Raw genomic sequence first — 24,767 nt, 5'->3', positions numbered from 1 at the left:
TTGAGTGGATCAGGTTTTGGAGATGAAAAAGCTTCAGGTGAAGTTTATTCCTGGTTTCTGCTTACCTTTTATACGTGACATGTGTTGTGATATCTTGATGATTCTGTTCTATATATATGCGAGACTTGATCCTGGCGCATATATGATTGCTCGGTTTATGTCCTTTGTAAACCGGGTGTGATATTCATAAAGTAAGGATTTATTTGATACTTATTCGTTGACCCTAGCTTGAAGAATCATGGATTTTACTTATATGTTGGTTTTGTTATATTTCAACAAATTTAAGGGTAGAATTACAGTTTTATTTTACATAAAGCTCACTTTTTCTTAGGAATCAACACGTTCTTTCTGTATAGAAGCTTTGTGCAGAAGAGATAAAATACTTTTCAATGAAGAATAACTTCAAACAAAGAGTGAAACAAAACTTTAGTTTTTTCACATATGTTTGCTAGAATCTAAACTATTGTTTTATCTTTGTCTCCAGACTCAAATTTAACGAATAAAAATGTATCAACACTTCTCTCTCCATTCTTGGTGACCCAAGGCCTCAATCTTCTACTACTTTAAAAAGATCAACACTATTATTGGATTTATTTTTATTGTTGGCTAATTTATTACTATATATTTAAAAATATGAAGAGAGATTGAGGCCTCCTAGCGTTCGTTTAAAATGACAAACAATTAATTTGAATGTAGTCCAAATTAAAAAATAATGACAACAACAAAAGTACCATAAAGTTTTAGATTTATGCAAACATTTAATTTTAATTATAAGAAAGATTTCTATAAATTCAAGTTAAAATGGGTTCTTAATAATCCAAATAATACGATCAATCAAGTTGTTAAATTTTGTCAAACGAGAAGCATGAAGAGCAATCGGGGGTAGAAAGAAAACCCGGGAGACAAAAAGCATGGACACTTGCTGGCTCCCTCTCTTCTCCCCTTCCTCGAGGCACCACCAGATCTGACATCCCACCCGAGCTCGCCTTCGCTGCCGCCGCGCCTCCCAGATCCCGATCTCCTCATGACTCCTCCCATCCATTGACACCACCACTGCCACCGCGATGGCGTCGCGCCCGCCCCTCCGCACCGCCTCCGTCTCCTCTTCCACCGACTCCCCCACCTCCGCTGGGCCCCCCGGCGGCGTCCCGCAGTCCATCACCGCGCTCCTCAACAACCCGCTCCCCTCCGCCGCCGCCGCCGCCTCCTACTCCTGGCTGCCCTGGCCGCCCCCCAACATCGCTCTCCCCGAAGCAGCTCCCACGCCGCCATCGCACCCCTACGAGGTCACCGGCGCCGACTTCGCGCCCTACCTTGCCGCAGTCTCCGACCCCTACGCTCGCTTCGCCGACATCCGCCTCCACGCCACCGCCGAGCTCGCCGCCTCCTCGGACGCCGAGGGCGCCCCTGCTGCCTCCTCCGGCCTCGCCGCCTGCCTCCGTGAGGTGCCCACGCTCTTCTTCAAGGAGGACATCGCGCTCGAGGACGGGCCCACGTTCCAGGCAGCCTGCCCGCTCGACAACGACGGGCTGTAGGAGCACCTCGACAGCATCTCGACGTTGTGGAGGCGCACCTCGTGCGGGAGATCGCGCTGCGGTCTGAGTCCTACGAGGCGCAGGGCCGGCTGCGGGGGCTCGACGGCGAGATTGTTACGGCAGTAGGGTGGATTCGCGAGCTCAGGGAGGTGGTCCGGGTGCTCACGGGGGATCTTGTTGGGGCAGCAAGGCAGGTGCAGGAGCTCAATGCCACGCGTGGGAACCTTGTGGAACTGCAGCAGAAGCTTACTGTCATCCTCTACGTCAACCAGGCGCTTGCTGCGCTCAAGTTGGTTAGTGCATTTTCCAGACAACATTTTCTTGCTGATGTATCTTGTTCGTGATTAGTAATGTAGCTAGCTGTCTGGAATGGCAGCAGTCATCTTATATTCGTGCATCCATTACAAATGTGAAACGGCAAATGTAGCTTGACATAGAATAAAATATGGTAACCCATTTGAGTGGTATATGAGAAAAATGCAGAGACGAAGTGAACTGTTATTGATGGGATATTCAATTCCATTAGTTATTGTTGCTTATGGAAAAGTTATGATGGTTCTGTTTTGTGGGAGCTATAAGCCCATGATCTGGGGGTTGTTGAATTATCAATTCGAAGGGGCCTAAATGAGTACATGTCAAGGCTATTTGCATGGCCACTTTGGAGCACTGTAAAATAGTGACTGACACATGGGTTTCCTGACACAACTGTAGACAATGGCATTAGCTCTTGCTAGTGAACTGAACATCATCATTCTCATCAATGTCAGCCAGATCACCTGTATAGAATATGAGATGTCATATATATTTTCTGAATTGGCAGTCCCTGCATTCCTGGTCATAGTTTAGAGTTTAGACTTGGGGTGACAGCAAGGAAAGTTGTACCAAATCTTGCAACTACTGCAACAGACCTATCTTAATTTTTCAATTTTTGGTAGTTTTTTCTCTGCTTTCATTCATTTATCTTTTTGAACATTGCAGCTTGTTGTAGCAGCAGATTGTGCTAGTGCCCTTGATGTCATCGATGATTTGCAAAATTTACTAGTAAGTTACTGAACTTGTTTAGCTTCATCTAATACAATGCAGTGTTGATACATCAACTAGATATCCAGTGCGACAATGAATCTAACTTACTAGATTATTTAAATTTCCATATGCCTACCAGTACTTAGTTTTTTTACTCCAGCTATTTTAGAAATATGCTGCATAGGCCACTTATATACTATGACAATACGTAAACATTTCATGTTGTCAATCAGGATACTGATGAACTTGCTGGGCTTTACTGCTTTCGCCATATTCGAGATCAGCTGGGAACGTCACTAGATTCAGTGAACAGGTTTGTTTTGCTGAAGTATCTTATATTCAAACACCCAACATGATGCACATTTTTAACATAGAGACTAGATCAATAGACCTTTAGATTGCATGAATATTTGCAGTCTACTCCTGAAATGGAAACATATGTGTTTGTGTGCTTTGAGCCTTCAACATACATTATGAATTCTGCTTCAGAAGTTATGAATAATCTCTAAGCTACGAATAAACAGACTTGTTTTAGAAAGAGCCAAGAAGTGTTTCTCTTTTTGCGTTTTATCCCAACGTGAACAAATGGATTTCATCCTTTCCTACTGCTTTGATTTATTTGAGTGAGCTTTTATATGTTGGACCATTAAATAAACCTAGCATTGTTAATATTGTCAGTTCACTGCTGTTTAACTTGGTAATATTCATCCTTGTAGCATTCTTTCAGCAGAACTTGTGCATGCTGCTGTTCCCGATGGAAAAGCTGTAGATGCTATGATTTTATCAAATGTGAAAAGAAAGGCTTTCAGCCCATTGAATGGGACAGAACATGAGATTTGTGCAATTTGAATCTTGCCGTTGTATATAGTTTTGATTCGCCTATAGCTGCCTGATTTTACTGGAATGCAGATGTATTGATATCTTTGTATTTGCCACACTAATATGTACCGATATGTAATTATGTAGTCTGTACATAGACTGTTTTACACTTTGGTTGAAATCTATTTAAGTTTGATGCTAATATATTTGTTATTTAGGTCAAGAAAAGTGTTGCTGCATTTGGTTATTTTATACAAGAGATTCATATTGTTGTCTTTTATATTTTTTGATTCGTGTTGTAGCATGTATCTACTCTTTTCCTGTGATGTATGTAAAAAACGAAACTGGATTAACCAAAATTGAATGAAAGGCAGCAATGATGCTGCCAAATTAGAAACTGGGTGAACAAAAATTTATTTTTTTCTTGCAAGTACTTTTGATCTTCCAAATTTGCAGTGAACTATAAATAATGTTTTTTAATTAAAAATAATGGTCTGGATTGCTTCATCACTTCACTATTATATGCTTTAAATTGGTAACGTTGCGTTTAATCTTTCACACTATTTAAGTAATAGATTTTCAGCACCTTTTGTTCTCTTTTTTCAACGTTTAGCATCTTACTGCAGGGTAACATAGATGAGGAAGGAAGTTTTATTCTCAGAGATCGTCTCCTCCCCCTCATTATTTGCCTGCTGAGAACGGTTAGTTCTGCATTATCTTTATATTGAACTAAATAACCTTCTGTCATCAGCTGGTCTTGGCTGCACTTGCAAATGAATTCTTGTCTAGTGTTTTTTATAATACTTTAATGCTCATTTCCTTGTTAAGTGGCATATTGCTACTTTTTTAGAATTTGCTCTGTTTACAGAATTTCCTTTCCTTATCTTTTTTCCAAAAGCTAACAACATATTGTTTGACAAAAGAATATCTATTCTACGATTAGGAAAATTATGCCAATACTTTTGTAAGTCATATTATAGAAGCAGTTGCAATCAGGTTTTAACTGCTCATTCCAGTTAAAAGTAAGGTGCTGATTGAGAAAAAAGTATGAATGTTGTGGAAATTATTTAGGAAGTAAATTATTGAAATATGTTAATTTAGAGAAACTTTTGTATCGATTTAGAGATTCAGTTGGAGGTTTGGTGTGAACAAAGTGGGTGTTGATACACCTCCATTTGGTTCAATACTTCAAAACCTAACAAGGTGGGTTGTAGGCTCACAATACCGGCAGGGAAAAGACCGCCCTCACAGCATTACTGAGAAGGAACACCCTGTAGGGCTGCATTGTAACCTGGGCCGGCCACGGCCCAATGGTCTGGCGACCAATGCAACTATTTTTGGATTGTCGGCGAGTTTTTTTTTGTGCCACCAGGATTTGAACCCTGGCCGATGTCTACCTAAATTGGGGAGCTTACCGCAACACTGCAAGAGTGGTGGTGTTACAGCACAACATGAAAATTTCACACTTTGCCAATCAATGTTGGAAATAATTCATTGACAGCTAGAGCCTAGTGAAGAACACGTTTAGCATGCAAGAAGTGTGGTCGCAAACCTAGCATGCAAGAAGTGTGGTCGCAAACCAAACACTTACCACAACTGTTGAGATTTTCTTGCTAGACTGCGGTGACAAACGGAACATGCCTTATTTTGTTATTTGTAACTTGTGAGAGACTAAAGTCCTTCCATGTAAAATGTAAATAGGAGTCGTCCCAATAATACACCCACTAAAAGAATACTTGGATAGAAAGTGGAACTTAATAGTTTATGTTTTGCATTATGTCAATATTGTAATTAGCAGAAAACAATTATTGGCTTATTGCATGGCTACCCCTCCTTTTAGTGTTATTATAGTTTACATCACTGAATGTGATTTATCATGCAAGCCACATGAATTTTTTTCCCTGGCTAAGTGGCTAGCTTTAGAGCATTGCAATGCGTATTAAATTTGCTTGCTAAACCTTGAATCTAACTGCTGCTAACGTATGTCAAGGTAGACCTACTGCTAAATCTGTGAGAGCTGTTATCAAGGCCACGAAGACTGCTATAGTCAATATTTATGTAGAAAGGACATGATTTTTTTGTATTTTCAGGTCAAACTTCCTGCGTTTCTCAGAATCTACCGGGATACACTTATTACTGTTATGAAAGCTTCAATCAAGGCCACAGTTGCAGAGTTGCTTCCAGTTTTAACTGCCAGACCAATAGATTCTGATTCAGTAACTGGAGACAGGGCTGCTGATGCTGACGGTATTATTTCCCACCCATTCACTATCTCTTTTCAGAGTTCTATTTCTTATGTCAAAACTTTCCTATTCTTTTGACATTAACATTTAACTGCAGCCGGAGGCCAGTCCTTAGCAAATAAGTTGTGAAGTCTGTCATTTGAAGGGTTTGTTCAACTTTTGTCCGCCATTTTTAGGATAGTACAGGTAAAATAATCCATAACAAGAATTCCATTTTCATATTTTTGGGAAGAAGATCCTGGGCAAAATTTAGTTTTATTGACTTTACCATCTTCTCGTGGCCAGTTGTAAAATCTACTTGTAGCCTTACACTGTTTTAGCATTTATCAATGCTTATTTGGTTCCTGAAAACAATCTATTTTGGCCTCTATGCCTGATGTACTGATTATTTAATTTGTTTTTATGAAATGTGAGCAATTTGTTCTAGACAGTTATTATATTCTTATATAATGGAGGAAGGGAAGGGGTGGGGGCATATCCAATATCCAGTGCAAACGTCCTGCTATGAGAAAATATATAAATAATCATGGGATAACATCTTTATAATTCCAGGTACATTTACAGCAAGCAGCTGAAGTGAAAAGAATAGTTGAGTGGATCATGGGGCACCTTGATGGAACCTTAAGTGTTGATGCTAGCAATCCCACAGCACAACATGGTGGTTAAGTTGTTTCTGCTATTTCCCAAGAGAATGGCTACATTGTTTCTTCACGGATCTCTAGTACTCTTACACGGAGTACTTCTAAAGTCCTATTTGTCCAAGGAAAAACAAATGATTTGTTCATCATAAATTCAATAAAGAATGTCCGGTAAGTTTTTCTTATTTTGCAATGTGCCCTCTTATCTATTCCATACAATGAAGCAAACTAAGACAATGAAGCAAACTAAGTTTATTTCTGGTGTCATGGTACGCATGTGGTCATTTCTCATAACATAATAGCACATAGTCACTGTCAAGCTTTTGCTCATTGTATATGCGAACTATTTATATCATACCATACAAAAGAAGGTGCATGACAATTTGATTAGTAAAAAAAAGTGGTTGATTAGCAAACAAAAGTGGTTGAGTACATTGAATAATTCTGAATATACTCTTCTTACTTTATTATTGTTTTAGAGTGTCAAATAAAAGCACCATCAAACTCGTTTTAAGGTTGAGCAGCTGACGGTCTGCACAGCTTTGACAAAGAGGCACTTAAGTCACCACGATAACAGGAGACCAACCCACCACATAATTTTAATTTTACATTATCTTACAACCTCAATAACAGTTACACAATACAAACCAAATACAAACCAAATAACTAATACCAAATAGAGGTCCAAACAACACAACACAACATAAAACAACATAGACATCAATTCAACTAATCATTACATAATACTAATACAACGTCCAAACACAAGTCAACATAAAATAACATAGCCATCAATTCAACTAATCATTACAGTAATCCTTAAAATATTATTTTGATTGATGACATGATCCAGATGGAGGTTCAAAAGGCGAACAGCATCCCGACATCTGGCTACTGCAGGCTTTGTGAAGACACCACAATTGTGCTGTGCTTGAGTAGCTATATTCACCATGAGTTGGAAATTGGCAGGAGCAGGTGACAAACCGACCCAAAAATAGTAAAGCTCTCCGTGTTCAAAGAAGAAAATAAATGCTTCATCTCTGCCACTTAAAATACACACACCATTCTCGGAGATTTCCGAACCAACAGGATTACCGTAAGTTAGCTGGTGATGTACGAACTGGTGTTCGCCAACGAGATGTGGGATCAGTGTATTATAAGTAAACAGATTATTACAACGTGGGCATGATAGTGTTTTAAAAAGACACGCCTCCACATGTGCGTGGTAATGGGATGCAGACATCTCTTCACCACATCCATCAAAAGGGCAAGCAAATATAGCATCTGTAATCATACGATCAAATAACACTAGTCGGCTAGTATTATGTCTAAATCTTTCAGCGTGACTTCGTGAGCATTCGGAACAGAATAAATGTTGACACACTGGATTCGAAGAAAAACGTGTGACGTGGAAGCACTGAAAAAAAGAGGAAATAGAAAAAATGTGAATAACGAGAGAATTAGAATAGTAGGAGGAAAGCTATTTTCCAAGTGAAAAATTGGAATCTGAAAAACCCCGTTAGATAGAGTGGATCTACACATAAAACAGTTGAAAGGAATCTTAACAATGGTACTGTAACCCTGCAATCCATTATATATGCAAATTAAATCACGTGGAAAGAAGAACATGAGGAAACTAGGTAGGGACGGCGGCGCACTCACCGAAGATGAAGGCATAGTGGGCACACAAGGTGAGATTGGTGGACAAGGATAAAGTTTGATGGGGAATCCCTCTGTCTAGTTTGCTTTGTGTGGTTTGTATTCCTGAGTCTGGTGCCCTAGTTGTAGTAGGGGGTTACAACCGAAGAAGAAAGAGCGAGAGAGGCCGAAGTCCTAATGCGTGTCTGGTCTGCTATCGCTGGGATGGCTTGTTCTAACTCTTGGTTCGTCCTCTCTCTCTCCGACGGACGTCCCACTGCCCTTTTATACCTCAAGGAGTGGGGAGAGGAAGACGGGGGCCTCGGTCCGCCCGGGGCCCGGAGCGGCGTCAAACTGCCCTTGCGCGTTGCGCAGGAGCAAACAGAGATCTTCTGTGGCCGCCAACAGAGCCCACAGAAGATTTTTGTTTGCTCCTGCGCAACGCGCAAGGGTAGTTTGACGCCGCTCTGGGCCCCGGGCGGACCGAGGCCCCCGTCTCCCCCCACTCCTTGAGGTATAAAAGGGCAGTGGGACGTCCGTCGGAGAGAGAGGACGAACCAAGAGTTAGAACAAGCCATCCCAGCGATAGCAGACCAGACACGCATTAGGACTTCGGCCTCTCTCGCTCTCTCTTCTTCGGTTGTAACCCCCTACTACAACTAGGGCACCAGACTCAGGAATACAAACCACACAAAGCAAACTAGACAAAGGGATTCCCCATCAAACTTTATCCTTGTCCACCAATCTCGCCTTGTGTGCCCATTATGCCTTCATCTTCGGTGAGTGCACCGCCGTCCCTACCTAGTTTCCTCCTGTTCTTCTTTCCACGTGATTTAATTTGCATATATAATGGATTGCAGGGTTACAGTACCATTGTTAAGATTCCTTTCAACTGTTTTATGTGTAGATCCGCTCTATCTAACGGGGTTTTTCAGATTCCAATTTTTCACTTGGAAAATAGCTTTCCTCCTACTATTCTAATTCTCTCGTTATTCAAATTTTTTCTATTTCTTCTTTTTTTTTCCAGTGCTTCCACGTCACACGTTTTTCTTCGAATCCAGTGTGTCAACATTTATTCTGTTCCGAATGCTCACGAAGTCACGCTGAAAGATTTAGACATAATACTAGTCGACTAGTGTTATTTGATCGTATGATTGCAGATGCTATATTTGCTTGCCCTTTTGATGGGTGTGGTGAAGAGATGTCTGCATCCCATTACGACGCACATGTGTAGGCGTGTCTTTTTAAAACACTATCATGCCCACGTTGTAATAATCTGTTTACTTATAATGCACTGATCCCACATCTCGTTGGCGAACACCAGTTCGTACATCACCAGCTAACTTACGGTAATCCTGTTGGTTCGGAAATCTCCGAGAATGGTGTGTGTATTTTAAGTGGCAGAGATGAAGCATTTATTTTCTTCTTTGAACACGGAGAGCTTTACTATTTTTGGGTCGGTTTGTCACCTGCTCCTGCCAATTTCCAACTCATGGTGAATATAGCTACTCAAGCTCAGCACAATTGTGGTGTCTTCACAAAGCCTGCAGTAGCCAGATGTCGGGATGCTGTTCGCCTTTTGAACCTCGATCTGGATCATGTCATCAATCAAAATAATATTTTAAGGATTACTGTAATGATTAGTTGAATTGATGGCTATGTTGTTTTATGTTGACTTGTGTTTGGACGTCGTATTAGTATTATGTAATGATTAGTTGAATTGATGTCTATGTTGTTTTATGTTGTGTTGTGTTGTTTGGACCTCTATTTGGTATTAGTTATTTGGTTTGTATTTGGTTTGTATTGTGTAACTGTTATTGAGGTTGTAGGATAATGTAAAATTAAAATTATGTGGTGGGTTGGTCTCTTGTTATCGTGGTGATTTAAGTACCTCTTTGTCAAAGCTGTGCAGACCGTCCGCTGCTCAACCTTAAAACGAGTTTGATGGTGCTTTTATTTGACACTCTAAAACAGTAATAAAGTAAGAAGAGTATATTCAGAATTATTCATTGTACTCAACCACTTTTATTTACTAATCAGCCATTTTTTTTACTAATCAAATTGTCATGCACCTTCTTTTGTATGGTATGATATAAATAGTTCGCATATACAATGAGCAAAAGCTTGACAGTGACTCTGTGCTATTATGTTATGAGAAATTACCACATGCGTACCATGACACCAGAAATAAATTTAGTTTGCATTTTTGTATGGAATAGATAAGAGGGCACATTGCAAAATAAGAAAAACTTACCGGACATTCTTTATTGAATTTATGATGGACAAATCATTTGCTTTTCCTTGGACAAATAGGACTTTGGAAGTACTCCGTGTAAGAGTACTAGAGATCCGTGAAGAAACATTGTAGCCATTCTCTTGGGAAATAGTAGAAACAACTTAACCACCATGTTGTGCTGTAGGATTGCTAGCATCAACACTTAAGGTTCCATCAAAGTTCCCCATGAGCAGCGGACGGTCTGCACAGCTTTGACGAAGAGTCACCACGGTCTGCCCCTCCCCCGGTAGAAGCAGCAGTAGAGGCGCGCATGACAGGACTCATCGCAGCAACTGCAGAGGATGCTGCCTAGTCCAGGCCTAGGCGCGACGCTTGTTTTACCGTGCACTAGAGGGAGAGACTGCAGCCGCAGACGCTTGGTGTGCGCCATGAATGCGACGAGCAGGCAGGGCTACGGGCTGCCCCCACACGCGCCGGCGGCCTAGGCTGCACGCAGCAGGTGCTCCTGCTTGAGAAAGAGAGATAAGGGTAAAGTCTGATGGCAAGCCTAGACTGATGAATGCTGCTTTGTATACATGCATGTTCACTGTTGCGCATGCCTCTCCAGTCGTGCTCCCTATGCAGAGGGCCTCACGGGTCACACCTCAGGTAGCTAGTGAACGCCCGCCACATGTCTCGCGTGCCGTTGCCCGACCATAGCCATAGCGTGGCCTGGTACCACAAGCCATCCCACTCCGTAAACGCAAAAACAAAAAAAACGCAAAATTTTGCGAAGGAATCTTGCCAATTTGAAGTACTAAATGAAGTCTATTTACAAAACTTTTTGCATAGATAGGCTGTAAATCGCGAGACGAATCTAATGAGCCTACTTAATCCATAATTTGTATTAGTGATGCTACAGTAATCATCCACTAATTATTGATTAATTAGTATCATTAGATTCGTCTCGTGATTTACAACACATTTGTGCAAAAAGTTTTGTAAATAAACTTCATTTAGTACTTCAAATTAGCAAGATTCCGTCACAAAAAAAATTTGCGTTTACATCTCACGGGAACTAAACACGGCCTCTGTCGCCGCGAAGAGGCAGACGATAGTAGATAATTGTATACTCTATAGACGCAGATAATACATGAACGAGACAAAAACTCTCGCGGCAGCAGGACGCGCAGAGTATAGTAGAAAGACATCGGAAGCAAGCGGTATGGCCCGAGTTGTCTCCGGGCCGACGTTTCCAAACCCTCTCATCCTCTCTGCATCGCCCAGAGGTCAACATCTGTCTTCTTTCCATTAATCAACCAAGCAATCCTACTCGATCCGCCCTTGAGGTCTTGAACAAAGCACGCACGTCCTTGAGGTCTTGAACAAAGCACGCACGTTTCTGTGCTAGATTTTACATGCATTAAACCGGGTAGGTTTAAAAAAATTGTAGATGTGAGGTGTTTTTTCCCCTAACCCTGTAAGAAAAATACAACATTACTTCCGGAATGAAGCTAGGATAGGCAGCAATTTGTCTCTTCAGTTCATGTCTTTAAGGCAGCAATTTGTGTGCACTTCTAATATTGGACATGTATTATTTGTAATAAAAACGTGTATTATGGACTTGGTATTGTATAATAATTTGAACTAGGGCTTGTATTATGGTTTTGGAATTGTATTATTGACTATGGATTGGACTATGATTGTGACATACATTTGCTTATTATTAATCCTCTATATGAATGTGTGTGTCAAATATAAATTATGCATTTTCAACTGTCATATACGCCGAATTGGACAGTCATGCCAAAATTTTTCATTTTCCACACATGAAATAACATTTTCCGGTCACAACGAACATTTACTGGTTTTTTTCTTCGATTTCCCGCCGATAATCTTGCGGTTTTCGCTGAGAAAAACAGGATCCCGTCCGGCTCAAATTTGAATCCCCTCCCCGTTCGAAAAATTCAAAAAAAAGGGTAAACCGGCCATTTTCCCGCTCTCAGTCACTAGCGGGAAATTGATTCCCGGTGAGAAACTGACATGTCCCGCATGGAGGTGGAGCGGGCAAGGAGGTTCTTGGTAAAACTCAGCACCACCACTTTAAATATAAAACCAGTTGTGATAGGACAAAAGTTTCGCAAACCAAACCGGTCGTATGCCTCTCTAATCATCGACTAGGCTCCAGCTAGATTAGTCTTTCGACGAACCATGTATCCCTTCGAGGAATATTCTTCTCCCCCAAACCAATTTTATCCTCTAAACAAAAATCTTCTCCAACAACATTTCCCATACCACACACCCCTCACATATTTGGGGTGTTCCCCAAATTTGGGGTATTCTGACGTGTTTCCTTAATATAGAGGCTCTTGTAGGAACACCGTTGGAGCAGACCCGTTCCCTAAAATGCTTTAGGGTCTCTTTTAGGATATGCCGTTGGACATAGTATCATGTTCCCACGCACTGTTAGCTCCCGAGGGACGCGCCCCGACAATGGCGTGTTCTGTCATGCCCGCCTCGTTGGGCGCGCCTCAATGGACAAGCCCAGTCAGGTCGAAGATTTTGCATGTGAAAAAGAAGTAAAGATTCTGCATGTGACATGTGAAAAAGAAGTAAAGATTCTGCGTGTGAAAAAGAAGTAAAGATTCGGCATGTGACAGGACTCGTCGCTACAGCAGCGTGTGCCTAGGACGCTGCGTTAGTCCACGACCAGGCGCGACACCCCTCTTTTAAAATCTGAATGCTGAATGCTGCTTGTATAGATGTGCACCCTTCACTGTTATGCATGCCTCGATCTCCAGTCTCCAGTCGTGCTCCCGGTCCAGCGCAGAGGGCCTCACGGGTCACGCCTGCAGTGGACGCTCGCACATGTCTCGCATGCCGTTTCCCATATAGCATGGCCTGCTACGAGTAGTCACGGCAATCAGCGGACACAGCAGGTACGCGAGCCGTCTCAAGATCCGTGGGTCAGGTCAGAGCGGCCGTCGAGTAGTTATCGGCGCACCCGAGCTCGAGAACTGGTTACTACCCGCCGCTACTGGTTCCTCCAAACAGATTCGTCCCATAAGGTGGTTGAATAATCGTATTGCAAGCTTTTGAAAAATTTGTCCGTCGAATATGAGTCCCTGCAGGTGCAGACGGTCGTCCAATGCAAGCGCTCCTTCAACATGTTCAAAGATACATGTGCGGAGGCAGATGCCACCCGTGGCGCACCTCCTAGCGACCTCTGCGTGCTTGGATGCAAAAAAAAAAAAAACTCGGGGGACGGCGGCCGGGCGGCCGACGCCATCGGCGGCGGCGACGGTGCGTGACTAGGGGGTGTTTGGATCAGGGTAAAATTTTTGCCCCTGTCGCATTGAATGTTTTGACACTAATTAGAAGTATTAAATGTAATCTAATTAAAAAACCAATTGCAACCAATTGCACAGATGGAGGCAAATCTGCGATACGAATCTATGAAACCTAATTACTCTATGATTTGAAAATATGATGCTACGGTAGCCATTATCAAATCAGGATGTAATTAAGCTTAATAGAATCTATTAAGCCTAATTACTCTATGATTTGAAAATATGATGCATGTGTGCGCGCGGTCTTGGACTTTCTAACACTACTACAAAAGTCTACAATAGGAGCGGTGGAAGAACCCTCTGTAGGAGCGGTTTTTTGAAAGGGCTACTACTCGTGGGCTTCTGCAGTGCTGCCGCTGTAGGAGCGATGCGCGGACCGCTCCGCTCCTACTGAGGATGTTAGTAGGAGCAGCTCAAGCCGTTCACCGTTCCTACGGTGGATTAAAAAAAACAATTCAGCCCCGACACCGTGCTCTGCAACGCGCCCGTGGGTGGGCCCGGCCAGCTGCCGCCGAGCGTTTTCGAAGAGAAGGCGCTGCTGTACACCAGCCGCCACCGCACCTGCAGCTTGTCGAGGTCACGATTTAGGTCGACGGGGCCCCCGGCCGCCGCCTCCAGCTCCCGCGCCGCCGCGTCTGCCCGGTCCAGGTCCTCCGAGCTCGCCGCCAGGCCACGGTTCAGCCCCGACACCACGCTCTGCAACGCGCCCGATAGACCAAAATCAGATCATCACCGAGAGGGAAAGGCGTAAAGAATCCAGCACGGGCAAGAAGACAAGAACAGGGGATGGATGGATTCGTGGTGTTTAGCACTAAACAAAGGAAGAGCACTGACCAGCAGCTTGACCTTGAGCGAGGCCACGTAGTTGGCGTCCGCGCAAGAGCCCGCGTAGACCACGGGCGGCGGCGGCGCCCTGGCGCAGACGGAGGGAGCAGGACCACATGGAGGATCTGGTCGAGCTTGGTGACCTCGGCGTGAAGCTTCTCGAGCTTCTCGTCGACCGAAACGACGGAGGCTACGGCGGTGGCGGCATGCACGTGTCCTCTCCATCTCCTCCTATCTCTGTCTTCTCTGTACTTGGGCGCTTAGCCACTAGGGCTCGAGCTCTGGCGAGGATGGTTGCTGGGGAGGTGGTATGGATAGCTGAGGCTCAAGGGGGTGCAGGTGCAGGTGGTGGTGGTCGTGGCAGAGTGCTTAAACGGCGACGGGGAGTGCTCGGAGTGCGGGCGGTGGTGGCGGAGCCGCAAGTGCGGAGCTTTGGGCGGAGCTCTTGCCTTTTTATAGCGGCAAAGCGGTGGGAGCGGGTGTGGGCAAACGGGGTTGGCCTCCACGATCACTGGCGCTGGCGCGACGTGGCGACCATGCGGACGGCAGCGTAGTGGCGTGCCACTACGTGGCGTCCATGGCTCCGTGGCGTTCAACCTTTCTGTTACTTGATCCAAGCTTAGGTTGTCCTTGAGCCCAAAAATTTAGCTATGAATTATTCCCAAAAATTTAGCTATGAATTATTCCCAAAAATTATTAGCTCAATCCACCCTTGGTGATATTACTTATATATCCAATTCTTTTAGCGGTTATTTGAGCATGTGTCCTGACAGCTTCACAACCATCCGGGTCATGACCGCGTGTGCTCGTGTCACTGATTTGGTGACCGGCGAGGCAGTGTGGAGGGCAGGACCAACAGAGACTTCTCTCCCCTAAAATAGAGGTTTAAAATAGGGGATCAATCGGTCTCCAACGGGTGCTCTAAAAGGACACTATTACATTTTAGCTCTCCTCTATCTATTTTTTATATTTTAGACATAAAAATAAAATACAGGGTACGACAAATACATAATCCATATGTTTTTGACTATAAAGGACGAAAATAGAAGACGCTGGAGACGGAGGAGGTATAGTCTCCTCTATCCACTTTTTTATATTTTAGATATAAAAATAAAATACTACGAAGTCCATATGTTTTTTGACATATAAAAGACGGATATAGAAGACACTGGAGACGAAGGTGGTAAGAAAGGCATGTGTTTGTGGCAACCGCCGCATTCGACTTGTATGTGAAATGCGGGACGGAGAAGGCAAGGACGGTGTTTGACAGTGGCCTGGAGTGCTATGGTTGGAGGATATGCCTACAATGGGCATACGCGAGAGGCTCTGGAACTACTATTCTTTGCAATACAGGCAGAGGGAATGAGGCCATACAGGCAGAGGGAATGAGGTATTGTAGAGGGAATGAGGCCATACAGGCAGAGGGTATTGCAGAGGGAATGAGGCCAGATTGTTACAAAGTGGTCAGCGCGCTCTCAGCGTGTACAAGGTTGGGTGCACTGGATTTGGGGCGGCAGGCAGTCGGGATGGTGCACGCTAGCGCTAGTGCATCACAGTGAAAAGATAGCAATTGCATTTAGCATTCTCACGACTGAACCAGGCGAGACCATAAGGGTCACCAAAAAACACCGAGTTTGCAGTGACTGCCACACCTTCATCAAGCTCGTATCAAAGATAACCAAATGTGAAATTATGTTAGAATGATAAAAAAACGCTAAGAACATCTCTCAAGTTAAGCAAGCTTACAATGCAATATAGTTGCTTTTTCATGTTACAAGCTAAGCGCAGCAGCCTCATAGGATTTACGATTGTTCACAAGAGCGCCGTTTTATCCCCCGTTGGATATTAGGACCTTCACGTTTGGTCCGTTGCTGGCCTGCTTTGTAGGTTGAGCTATCAGTCACAAGGGCGCCCATTTTACCACCTTAAAATTTTTAAAGCAAATTTAAAACAAGTTCATGCTGCGGCGTTGATGGATCATAAGAGCTAATTACATGAAAAAGAAACTTACCCCTATTCCTGTTGTGGGCTGCTTGGAAGAGACGGGTGACTGGGCGATGAGGTAGAGGTGGCTTCAAGGGAGCCGTGATGGGTAGGCATCGACATGTCGACGTGCTAGCCTGGGCTGCAGTAGGTGCTGCTTGAGAGAAGAGACATAAGAGTACAGTTTGATGGCAATACTGCTGTTTAAATATACATACTACCTTACAATCTTAGCAAAAGAAATAATTCTCAAAGTGCTAAATTATGGAAACTGAAAGTTTGGAAACTAATCAAAGGAAGCTAAGTCCTAGTCACCAGCGCTGATCCTTTGCAGCTTCCTATCCTTCTTTGTTTTTGCTAGTGTTGCATACCTATGTGAGTAGTAGACATTACCGAAGGCCTGCAACAACCCCCAACTCCAAAAACAAATTGAATAGAATCCTTAGCTGTGCTAACACCTCGCCGCATTACACCCAATAAGCAAGCCCAAGCTGATTGCCAATAAATGCAACACGTTCAGCCAATGCGTGCGCAGACGAACAGCGACTTAGCCTGTTCACGCGCAGCCATCACCACACAGCGCTTTAGGCCATGTTCTCTTCAGCTTTCCTTTTTTGCTTTTCTTTTCTTTTCACTTCCTATATGCACCATTGCACTTCCTATAGCTCAGCCCTAAACAACATTGTACACCACGACCATCCCCAAATGCAGTTTTGGAATGCTAGAAAAAAGTTTAGGAAGGGTGGGAGGAAGGTGAAGTGACTCCATTATTGAGCTCTAATGCACAGCACCCTTTACCGGATCTATGCAGCATCAAGGCCAAAACCATGACGTAAAAAATAACAGCTTTGTCGTAAATTTTCTGGTTGTGGAGTTCAAGATAATCTATACCTTTATGGGTAATCTATATCACATTCCATGCTAACAACATAGCTATAATGTAATCATGCATGCTTATTGTTGAGTAATACTACATGCTTATTATTTATTGATTTCAGTGCTTAATCTAAGTGCACATAAATGCACACATCCATACTCTCTAATGAGCTAACTCTATACGATGGCACATATATAATTAACCCATAACAAAAGCATATTAGATAAAAACTCGGTAGGCACTCGGCACAGCAGCAAGTACCTGTTTTCTGCGCGTTTTCAGCCACTCTCAGCCTACAATGAACAAACACGAGTCAGATGTGAAGTTGTATTTTGGCAATAGCCTCAACTATTGGATACATTGTCAATATTCTCTTTCTTATAAGGTACACCACATGCATGTTCACGCCAAACCCAAGAAACTCTTGACAAACAAACAAAGATGCTACAGAGGCTAGGATACACAAGATGCACGTGAATCAGCTGGTGTTGAAGATGCATATAGAGAAAAGTACAACAACCAAACATTTTTTTTTAGAAATTTCCAAAGAGAAGGCCTAAAAAAAAGAACATCTAGTAGTATACTACAGTTTTGAAATGATAGACCATTGTAGTATACTGCAGTTATACCACATCATAGAACATGGTAACATTAATATAAAAATAATAATACTGTACTGATTTAAACCCAATAGAATGATGTTAGAACTCGTTGATCAACAAAATAGTGAGATGCACATAAGTAAGTAGGTAACAATAGTGATTTCATATAGTGTTGAAATGGGCCGGCATGTGGATCCGGTAAGTAGTAAGCATCAGCGATAGCAATTTGATTGGCCCATGGCTAATGCCAGATTAGTGCTGAGCTTATTGAATAATATTATATATGGGTTACTCATGCTGAGCATACGCCCCATTGTGCCCCATCGGTGGCCCGCCACCGGTGGCACATCATCAAACTGTAGTCCACATACCACTTTAGATATAATCACATAAAAAACACACCAGTCAGGACCTAGTCATAACAGGATGCCAACTTCATGTACATGTACCCAACATGAATTATCATGAGGATGAGAGCATAAGAATAGTTTAATCACAAATAAACTTACATGGTTGTCATCCAATGAGTCATCATCATTCCCAACCTCGTCACCACGAACAATGTGCTTGTCCATTTTACCAACCTCATAAGGAGCCTTTTGCTTGTTTTTTCCTTAAAACAAAAACATGTACATATAGTTCAGCTGGCAGCAAGATTCAAGGGCCAGTAGCACAGATGCTCTAAAGAGTAAACATGCAACAAATAATTGGGGAAATTGCATACCCTAGATACAACTGCTGCACGTTGAAAGTCTCTCAGTTTCCTCTTCATCTGAAATGAGGATAAAGTCTGATATTCTCAGATCTGTGAGTTGGCCTCCACTTTGCAAGCTGGGGAATAAGGATACAATGCAAAAGAGCACAGACACCCCCAAATTGCCCGGCACATTTAATACTAAAAAAAATGAAACAAGCTGCATGATGGAGCTAGCATGGGTTGTAACACCATTACACTCTTTCTGCTTCTTTCACCTATGTGGCTGATTGGTTTATCTTTAATTATCAAAGTGATTTAATTATCAAAGTGATGAAAACTGACATCTTATGGCAGTAGTCAAGGATTGTTAAACCGGTTATCTGTTCATCTAGGGATCAAAAGGAATATACAAGTGATTATTTATTTATTTATTTATTAAATGGCAATTGTTGTTCCACACGACCTCACATCTCTTTCTTATTCTTGCTAATTGTTTTGATCTCAAATAAACTCATAGCTCGCTGCTACTGCTACTTTATGGCTATTGGCGCCCTATGAAAACATCCATAACACTGACAATCTGCTATTCTATTTGAAAGAGGATGGAACGTTGGACATAAGAGTGCCCTTCGAGGGCTGGAGGAACCTGTGAATACTTTTAGAAGCATTCTTGGTGTTCATATAATCCTTTGGATAATTTCATATGTTTCCTGAAGGACAAGAACAAAGTAATCCCAGTGTTCATACAATCACACTAAAAGCTGTTGATGCAGAGAAAATTAGATTCAGTTTATGTTGCTGGTGTTCTTGCCGTACATATAATTTTGATCCCTGCAGTTTGCTTCTTAGTACGGCTACCCCTTGGCCTTGGTAGCCATACTAAGAAGCTGTCTTGAAGATGTACATGTTTCTTTGCCAATGATTATATATATGTCAAATATTTACTCATTTTCCTTATCAATATATCAGCAGTCCATGTCTCACTTATTATTTATTTCGTTTGAACTAAACTAAATATACTTGATTATACTTGATTTGGGTTCATTTGAAACTTTTATGCTTTGCTAAAAAAAATTAGATTTCAAAACATATTATAAACTTTTTGTTAAATGTAAGATCAACAAAGTGATTTATGGGGCTTTGATGGCATAGTAACATTCCCAAGCGATGTTTATCATTGCTGCATTGTTTCAGCAACATTCTGGTGATTTTACTCTGTGTTCTATAAGTTAGTGGCAGAGAATGAGCTGTATTTCTAGTAGAAAACAATCAACGAGAAAACAAGAACCAACTGAAAATGCCCACCGAACAGCCACGCAATGACCTAGCGCTAGCGCTAGAAAGGTGGTGTGATGCCAACAGAACCATCCAAACATCTGCCCCAAGAGGGCGCGTTCAAACAACCACGTGGATGCAGGAAGAGGGGAGCAGAGGTGAGAGGCATGCATGTATTACCACACAAGTTTTTCCGAGCACTTGAGCCTGGCACAATCTTTTGCAATTTATGCTTGGATGGGCACTCCCGCAGCTGGTGCGAGGCCAAGGTGGAGAATGGAATGTATTCTTGGCAAGCCACGCATTTCACCGTGATACCTTGGACGAGGTAGTCGAGCTCACTGCAGCGAACATAGTTGACGATATCCCCACGGTAGCAGGGGCTACAAATGAGAACGTCACCAGAGATATGCTGCAACAAGGGTAGGATAGCATGAAGCCAAAATCAAATCAAACCAAACTGCATCCAAATTAATTCGGTCAGGTCAGAGCTGAGCTCACCCTGAAAATAGGAGGTCAGAGAGGAAGCTCGCATTCAGAGCAGACAAGTAGACTTGTCTTGATGCAGCCGCCCCCGTAAAACGCGAACTCCATCTGCCGTTCCGGAAGCTTGGGATCGACGACGTCGGTGTTGCACCTGTGTTCAAAAAACTTGCAGTAGGGGATGTATTCGCCCCCAGAGTCGCAGAAGATGCATTTGAACTTCATCGGAGCGATGGTGCGGTCCAGCAAACGGCAGTTGGAGATACATACCTTTTCGTGTCGGCGGGTGCAGGCACCACAATAGATGTGGCCACCAGCGCACTGCAAGGCCCAGAAGTGAAGTTGAGCTAGGAAAAAAAAATGAAAACTTTGCGGGCTTTTCGTCTCACCCACCGTGTACGCTTGGCCCCTGATCTGGTCAGGCCGGAGGGGTTGTTGGCAATATGCGCAATCCAGTACTAGCTGGTTGATCTTGAGTTCAAACACACCCATCTCCTGCGATTGAATCTATCAAATTAAGCGTCGTGGAGAAGCAATAGAGAGAAGAAGTAGGAAGGAGAAGCATCTAATGTAGCATCCTCCATGGTGGCTTAACCGGTTCCTTGGGGGCAGGACCGAGGCTTCCTTGGATCGGTCCTCCTCGGCCTTGTCCTCCTGGGGGCGGAGTCGCTCCTGCGTGGCAACGAACTCCTCCATGAGGAGGTAGTCCTTGACCCGCTCGAGCTTGAGGAGGCGTAGGCGGCACTTGTAGAGCGACGCAACGTTGGGGATCTGGCCGCCGCGAGACTAGTGGTTGTGACGGCCGGGCGGAGGCCCGCGACGGATGGCTGGATCAACGGGTGGGGTGGTGGCCAGTGGGGAAGGACGAGACCGGCGGTCGGGGGATCCGTGGCGCTGCTGGGCTGCTCGACGGCGAGAGGTTCGGCAGGTGGTGGGAGAACGGCACGCGCCGCGGGAGGGAGGCGCGTTGAGGGGATAGGAGAAGAGAGAGTTAGGGTTCGGGGAGGGCATCGTATATACAGCTGATCTGGCTGGCCTCCACCGTTGGATCAAATCGACGGCTACGATTGCCCTACACGTTGGGCTTTGGCCAAGTGCGCGGCCCAGACCAGGTTGCTATGATTTTCTTTTTTTTCTTTTTTTTCTTTTATTATTTGATATAACTGGTGAGCGTTCGCCTAAACGGGCTAAACGGCTGTTTAAACGGCATTTAAACGGTAAGCGGTGACTAATTGTGTAGTTTAGCCCATAAACGGTAATTAAACGGTTCGACCGTTTAAACGGTAAACGGTGACTAATTGTGTAGTTTAGCCCATAAACGGTAATTAAACGGTTCGACCGTTTAAACGGTAAAAACAGAGTTAAACAGCGTAAACGGTCTAAATAAAACAGAAATAAACGCTATTACACAGACTAAACAGCCGTTTAGCTCACTGTTTAGGTGAACACTAAAAATTCAGTTGAGTTTTTTTTACATAAATATCTATATCTTGAATTGCACATTCATAAATATGTATAATAAATTTGTTGTATGTATAAATATGTATATATATTCTTTTACATACACAAATATGTATATTCGGCATAATATTTTATTTTTTACAAGCTTAAATATGTATGTTTTGATCTAAAATACAGAACCGTTTAGATCGTTTAAATCTGTGTAAACTCCATTTAAACAGTCTAAACGCTAAACAAAGGTTGACCGACTGTTTACCGTTTAGGATAACACTGGTTATATATTTACTTTTATATAACATGTGCCATATTTACTTTACTCTTTGTAACACCCCTGTGTTAATTGTGCTCGCTAATCACGAGTTAACTCGCTAATCGTGGACTCAAATTTGTCGTTAGCGCTAATCGAGTTCGCATAGTAACGTTCGACTTAGCTACGTTCGACCCTGTTTTTCTCAGTGATCCGAGCTTCAAATCAATTTTCGCGCAAAACGAAAGTTGTAGATCTTTCCTTCCTCTACAACTTTTATTTTGGCCAAATTTCAAGTTGTTACATGAAATTTAGAGTTTCAGTTAACCGAAATCGAGTCAAAATCTCTAAATGTGATCAATGTGCCGCTCCAGTGTTTTTCCTGTGACGCCCATACCGGCGTCGGCGTCTAGACGCCGGCGAGCCTCCACGTGTCGGCGATCGCGCCCGACCTCGGCGACTGAGCACCGCTCTTAGCCACGCAGACGCCTCGAAGCTTCCCGTTCCATTCCTCCCTTCTCTTTCCTCGGAGCACGGCGAATCGAAGCGAGCAGAGCTCGTCGCGCCGGTCGCCCCTTGCCGCCGCAGCTCGTTTCCTCGCGCCCCAAGCCGCCTCACCTAGCCCTCCACCTCCTCCGCCTGTCGCCGAGCCCGGCCGAGCCACACCCCGGCCGAAATCGAGCCGCAGACTGCCGTCCGCCATCACCGTCCGCCCTCGAGCTTCGCCCCCCACGTCGAGCTACCTGTCCCGGCCATCCTCTGCCCCAAATCGAGTCTCGGTGAGCTCCCCCGCAACCTCCTCTCCCTTCCCGAACTTTTCCCCACTCGATTCCGCGGCCACCGTCGCCGTTTTCCCGCCGCCGCCGTCGCGGACGCTCCGCGCGCCGTGCGCACACACCGCCGGTCCTCCCTGCGCGGGGCCGCGCGCCACCGCCGCGCGCCCTAGGGCCGCCGGGACCCCCTGGCCGAGGTGCCGCCCGCCTCCGCCGCCGGTCGGCCCTGGCCGGGCCGGAACGCCGCCGCCGCCACGCGTCCTGCCTCACGTCGCCGCGGGCAGCCGCGCACGCGTGCGTGTCCCCCCTCTACGCCTTCCCGCGGCTGCCCCTGCTCCGTCGGTGCCGGACCCGCCGGGCTGCCCCGGCTGCTGGCGGCCAGGGCCGCGCCGCCGGCGTGCCGCCGGTCGGCCGCCGCCATCGTGCCACGGCCTAGCCCTGTGCGGGCAAAAACAGGGGAGGGGGCGCCTGGGAGCTGGGCCGGCGCCCACTGCCAAGTGGGGCCCGGCTATCAGCCCCCCTCTCTTTTATGTTTTTCTTTCTTTTATTTCGGCTGGAATTTCAAAATTGCATAGAAATTCAAAGAAAAATCCTAAAAATACAAAATAAATTTTGTTAGGTTTCTAAAATTGAGATCTTCAGACAAAAAATACTCAAGCATGAATTATGTCACTGCTACCCCTGTTAATATTTTGGTTTGTGCTTAGTCTAGTTTAATTAATACCAGTTGTTCTGTTGCTCTAAAAATTATGAAAAATTCGCAGTGGCTTACTCCTTACATGTGTAATCCACTGTAAAAATTTCATGTGCTGGTGTTGTGCACTTTTGTGTAGATCTTTTTATGTTTCGTTTACCTTGCTAGGGTTATTTAAATGCTTTGTTAGCAGTAATAAATGTTGGAAAATTTAGATGGCATGTTTTATCAATATCACGGTAAGTTGGTAAATTTTTGTTGCTAGAGCATGTATGCAAGTTAGGGTTTTGCTTATAATTTGCCCCTAGCTATGCTTTTTTTTCTTTATTTAATGTTGTTAGTTAATTGTTTCATGCCTGTGTAACCTTAGCAAAGCAAGCCTCTGTCTTAATCCATGCTATCTAAACAATTTTAGTAGTAGTTGTTTTGAAGGAAACACTTCAGGCTAAAACAAGTTGAACTTCTGAACCACATGGCGTTGTTTTGTTTTGAAATGCATCGCATCATAAGCACTCATACATTGCACTGTGTCCTAACTATTGCATGGCATTCTTTTTCATACGTGTAGACGCCGCGAACGAAGCCGCCTACAAGCTGATCGCCGAGCCGATCCAGGAGCCGCAGGCGAGAGAGCAGCAGGAGGACGCAGGCGAGCCCCCTTGCGAAGAAGTTGCTGACCCCGCTGACCTGCAAGGCAAGCCCCGGAGCATAACCATAATTTAATTATTCAATGTTTATTTAAGTATTTGTGCATTTAAGTATTAGGAGTTGTATAAAACCCTAGTATGCATGTTCTCCCTAGGTACCTGAGAGTCCATACTAGTGTGCAGGTATCGTTAGCAATGTTATGCTAAGTAGGATCTCGATAAAAGTTGAGTGATTACTGTCACTCGCGAGTTTTAGGATCTTGGTTCCTTAGCTATGGCTTTGAAATGAGATGATGAGTAAAAAGAAATGGAGACCGGGCGGAAATGAGTGGATTTTTGGTATGGAATGGATGAAAAGTAAGCCTCCGCCTTTGTCGATTGAGGACCATACCATTGTTGGCAGTGCTGACTGAGTTTGAACAGTACTAACCACATGCCGGGAGTAGGAGGTAGTCAAAACCTGTAAGCTAATTACCTGAGTTGCAACGATACTTTGAATCGCGACCTGCTATTCTGGGTGTGGAATGATGGCGAGTGTTGGATTGTATGTCGCCTCCGGGTTCTCTGGGAGTTCGCCGTGAGGGACCCTTCACCCGGGTTTTGGCAGGTGTGATTCAGATGTCGGGGTGATGATGGGAACAGTTGACGTGTGTGGCCCGACGGGGTTTTCACGTGTTGTGTGAGTTAGGCCCACCTTGCAAGGTTAAATCGGATCGATTCGCCGTCTCTCTCGGTTAATAGA

The 24,767-nt window shown here is 44.1% G+C and overlaps 2 protein-coding genes and 1 pseudogene across 2 annotated transcripts; 1 reads left to right on the top strand and 2 right to left on the bottom strand.

Annotated features, from left to right (window-relative positions):
• The first annotated feature begins 1,064 nt into the window (after positions 1–1,064).
• On the top strand, positions 1,065–7,584 carry LOC120681654 (annotated as a pseudogene).
• A 6,025-nt stretch (positions 7,585–13,609) lies between these two features.
• On the bottom strand, positions 13,610–14,892 carry LOC120681475 (plastid-lipid-associated protein 6, chloroplastic-like). The gene is made up of 2 exons (XM_039962971.1): positions 14,296–14,892; positions 13,610–14,157 (listed from the first exon to the last, which is right to left on the bottom strand). Exons 1-2 carry the CDS (start codon positions 14,509–14,511, stop codon positions 13,903–13,905), a joined length of 471 nt encoding a protein of 156 aa, XP_039818905.1. The 5' UTR covers positions 14,512–14,892; the 3' UTR covers positions 13,610–13,902.
• Positions 14,893–16,088: 1,196 nt separating this feature from the next.
• LOC120680971 lies at positions 16,089–18,381 on the bottom strand. The gene is made up of 4 exons (XM_039962532.1): positions 18,258–18,381; positions 17,408–17,439; positions 16,298–16,423; positions 16,089–16,210 (listed from the first exon to the last, which is right to left on the bottom strand). The coding sequence occupies exons 1-4, from the start codon at positions 18,335–18,337 to the stop codon at positions 16,089–16,091; spliced, it is 360 nt and encodes a 119-aa protein (XP_039818466.1). The 5' UTR covers positions 18,338–18,381.
• Positions 18,382–24,767: the final 6,386 nt, after the last annotated feature.

This window comes from Panicum virgatum, chromosome 7N (assembly GCF_016808335.1).
Source record: "Panicum virgatum strain AP13 chromosome 7N, P.virgatum_v5, whole genome shotgun sequence".
NCBI lineage: Eukaryota > Viridiplantae > Streptophyta > Magnoliopsida > Poales > Poaceae > Panicum > Panicum virgatum.
This window is presented reverse-complemented; position numbering and strand designations above follow the sequence as displayed.

What these genes read in the sequence shown, in the direction of transcription:
- LOC120681475 (XM_039962971.1), bottom strand. Translation starts at nt 14,511, where the DNA reads ATGGAGAGGACACGTGCATGCCGCCACCGCCGTAGCCTCCGTCGTTTC. An exon ending in CGCTCAAGGTCAAGCTGCTG is followed by an intron (nt 14,158 to 14,295) that starts GTCAGTGCTCTT and finishes GGCGCGTTGCAG; the next exon opens with AGCGTGGTGTCGGGGCTGAA.
- LOC120680971 (XM_039962532.1), bottom strand. Translation starts at nt 18,337, where the DNA reads ATGAGGTTGGTAAAATGGACAAGCACATTGTTCGTGGTGACGAGGTTG. An exon ending in ACTCATTGGATGACAACCAT is followed by an intron (nt 17,440 to 18,257) that starts GTAAGTTTATTT and finishes TGTTCATTGTAG; the next exon opens with GCTGAGAGTGGCTGAAAACG. An exon ending in TGAAAACGCGCAGAAAACAG is followed by an intron (nt 16,424 to 17,407) that starts GTACTTGCTGCT and finishes TCTCTCAAGCAG; the next exon opens with CACCTACTGCAGCCCAGGCT.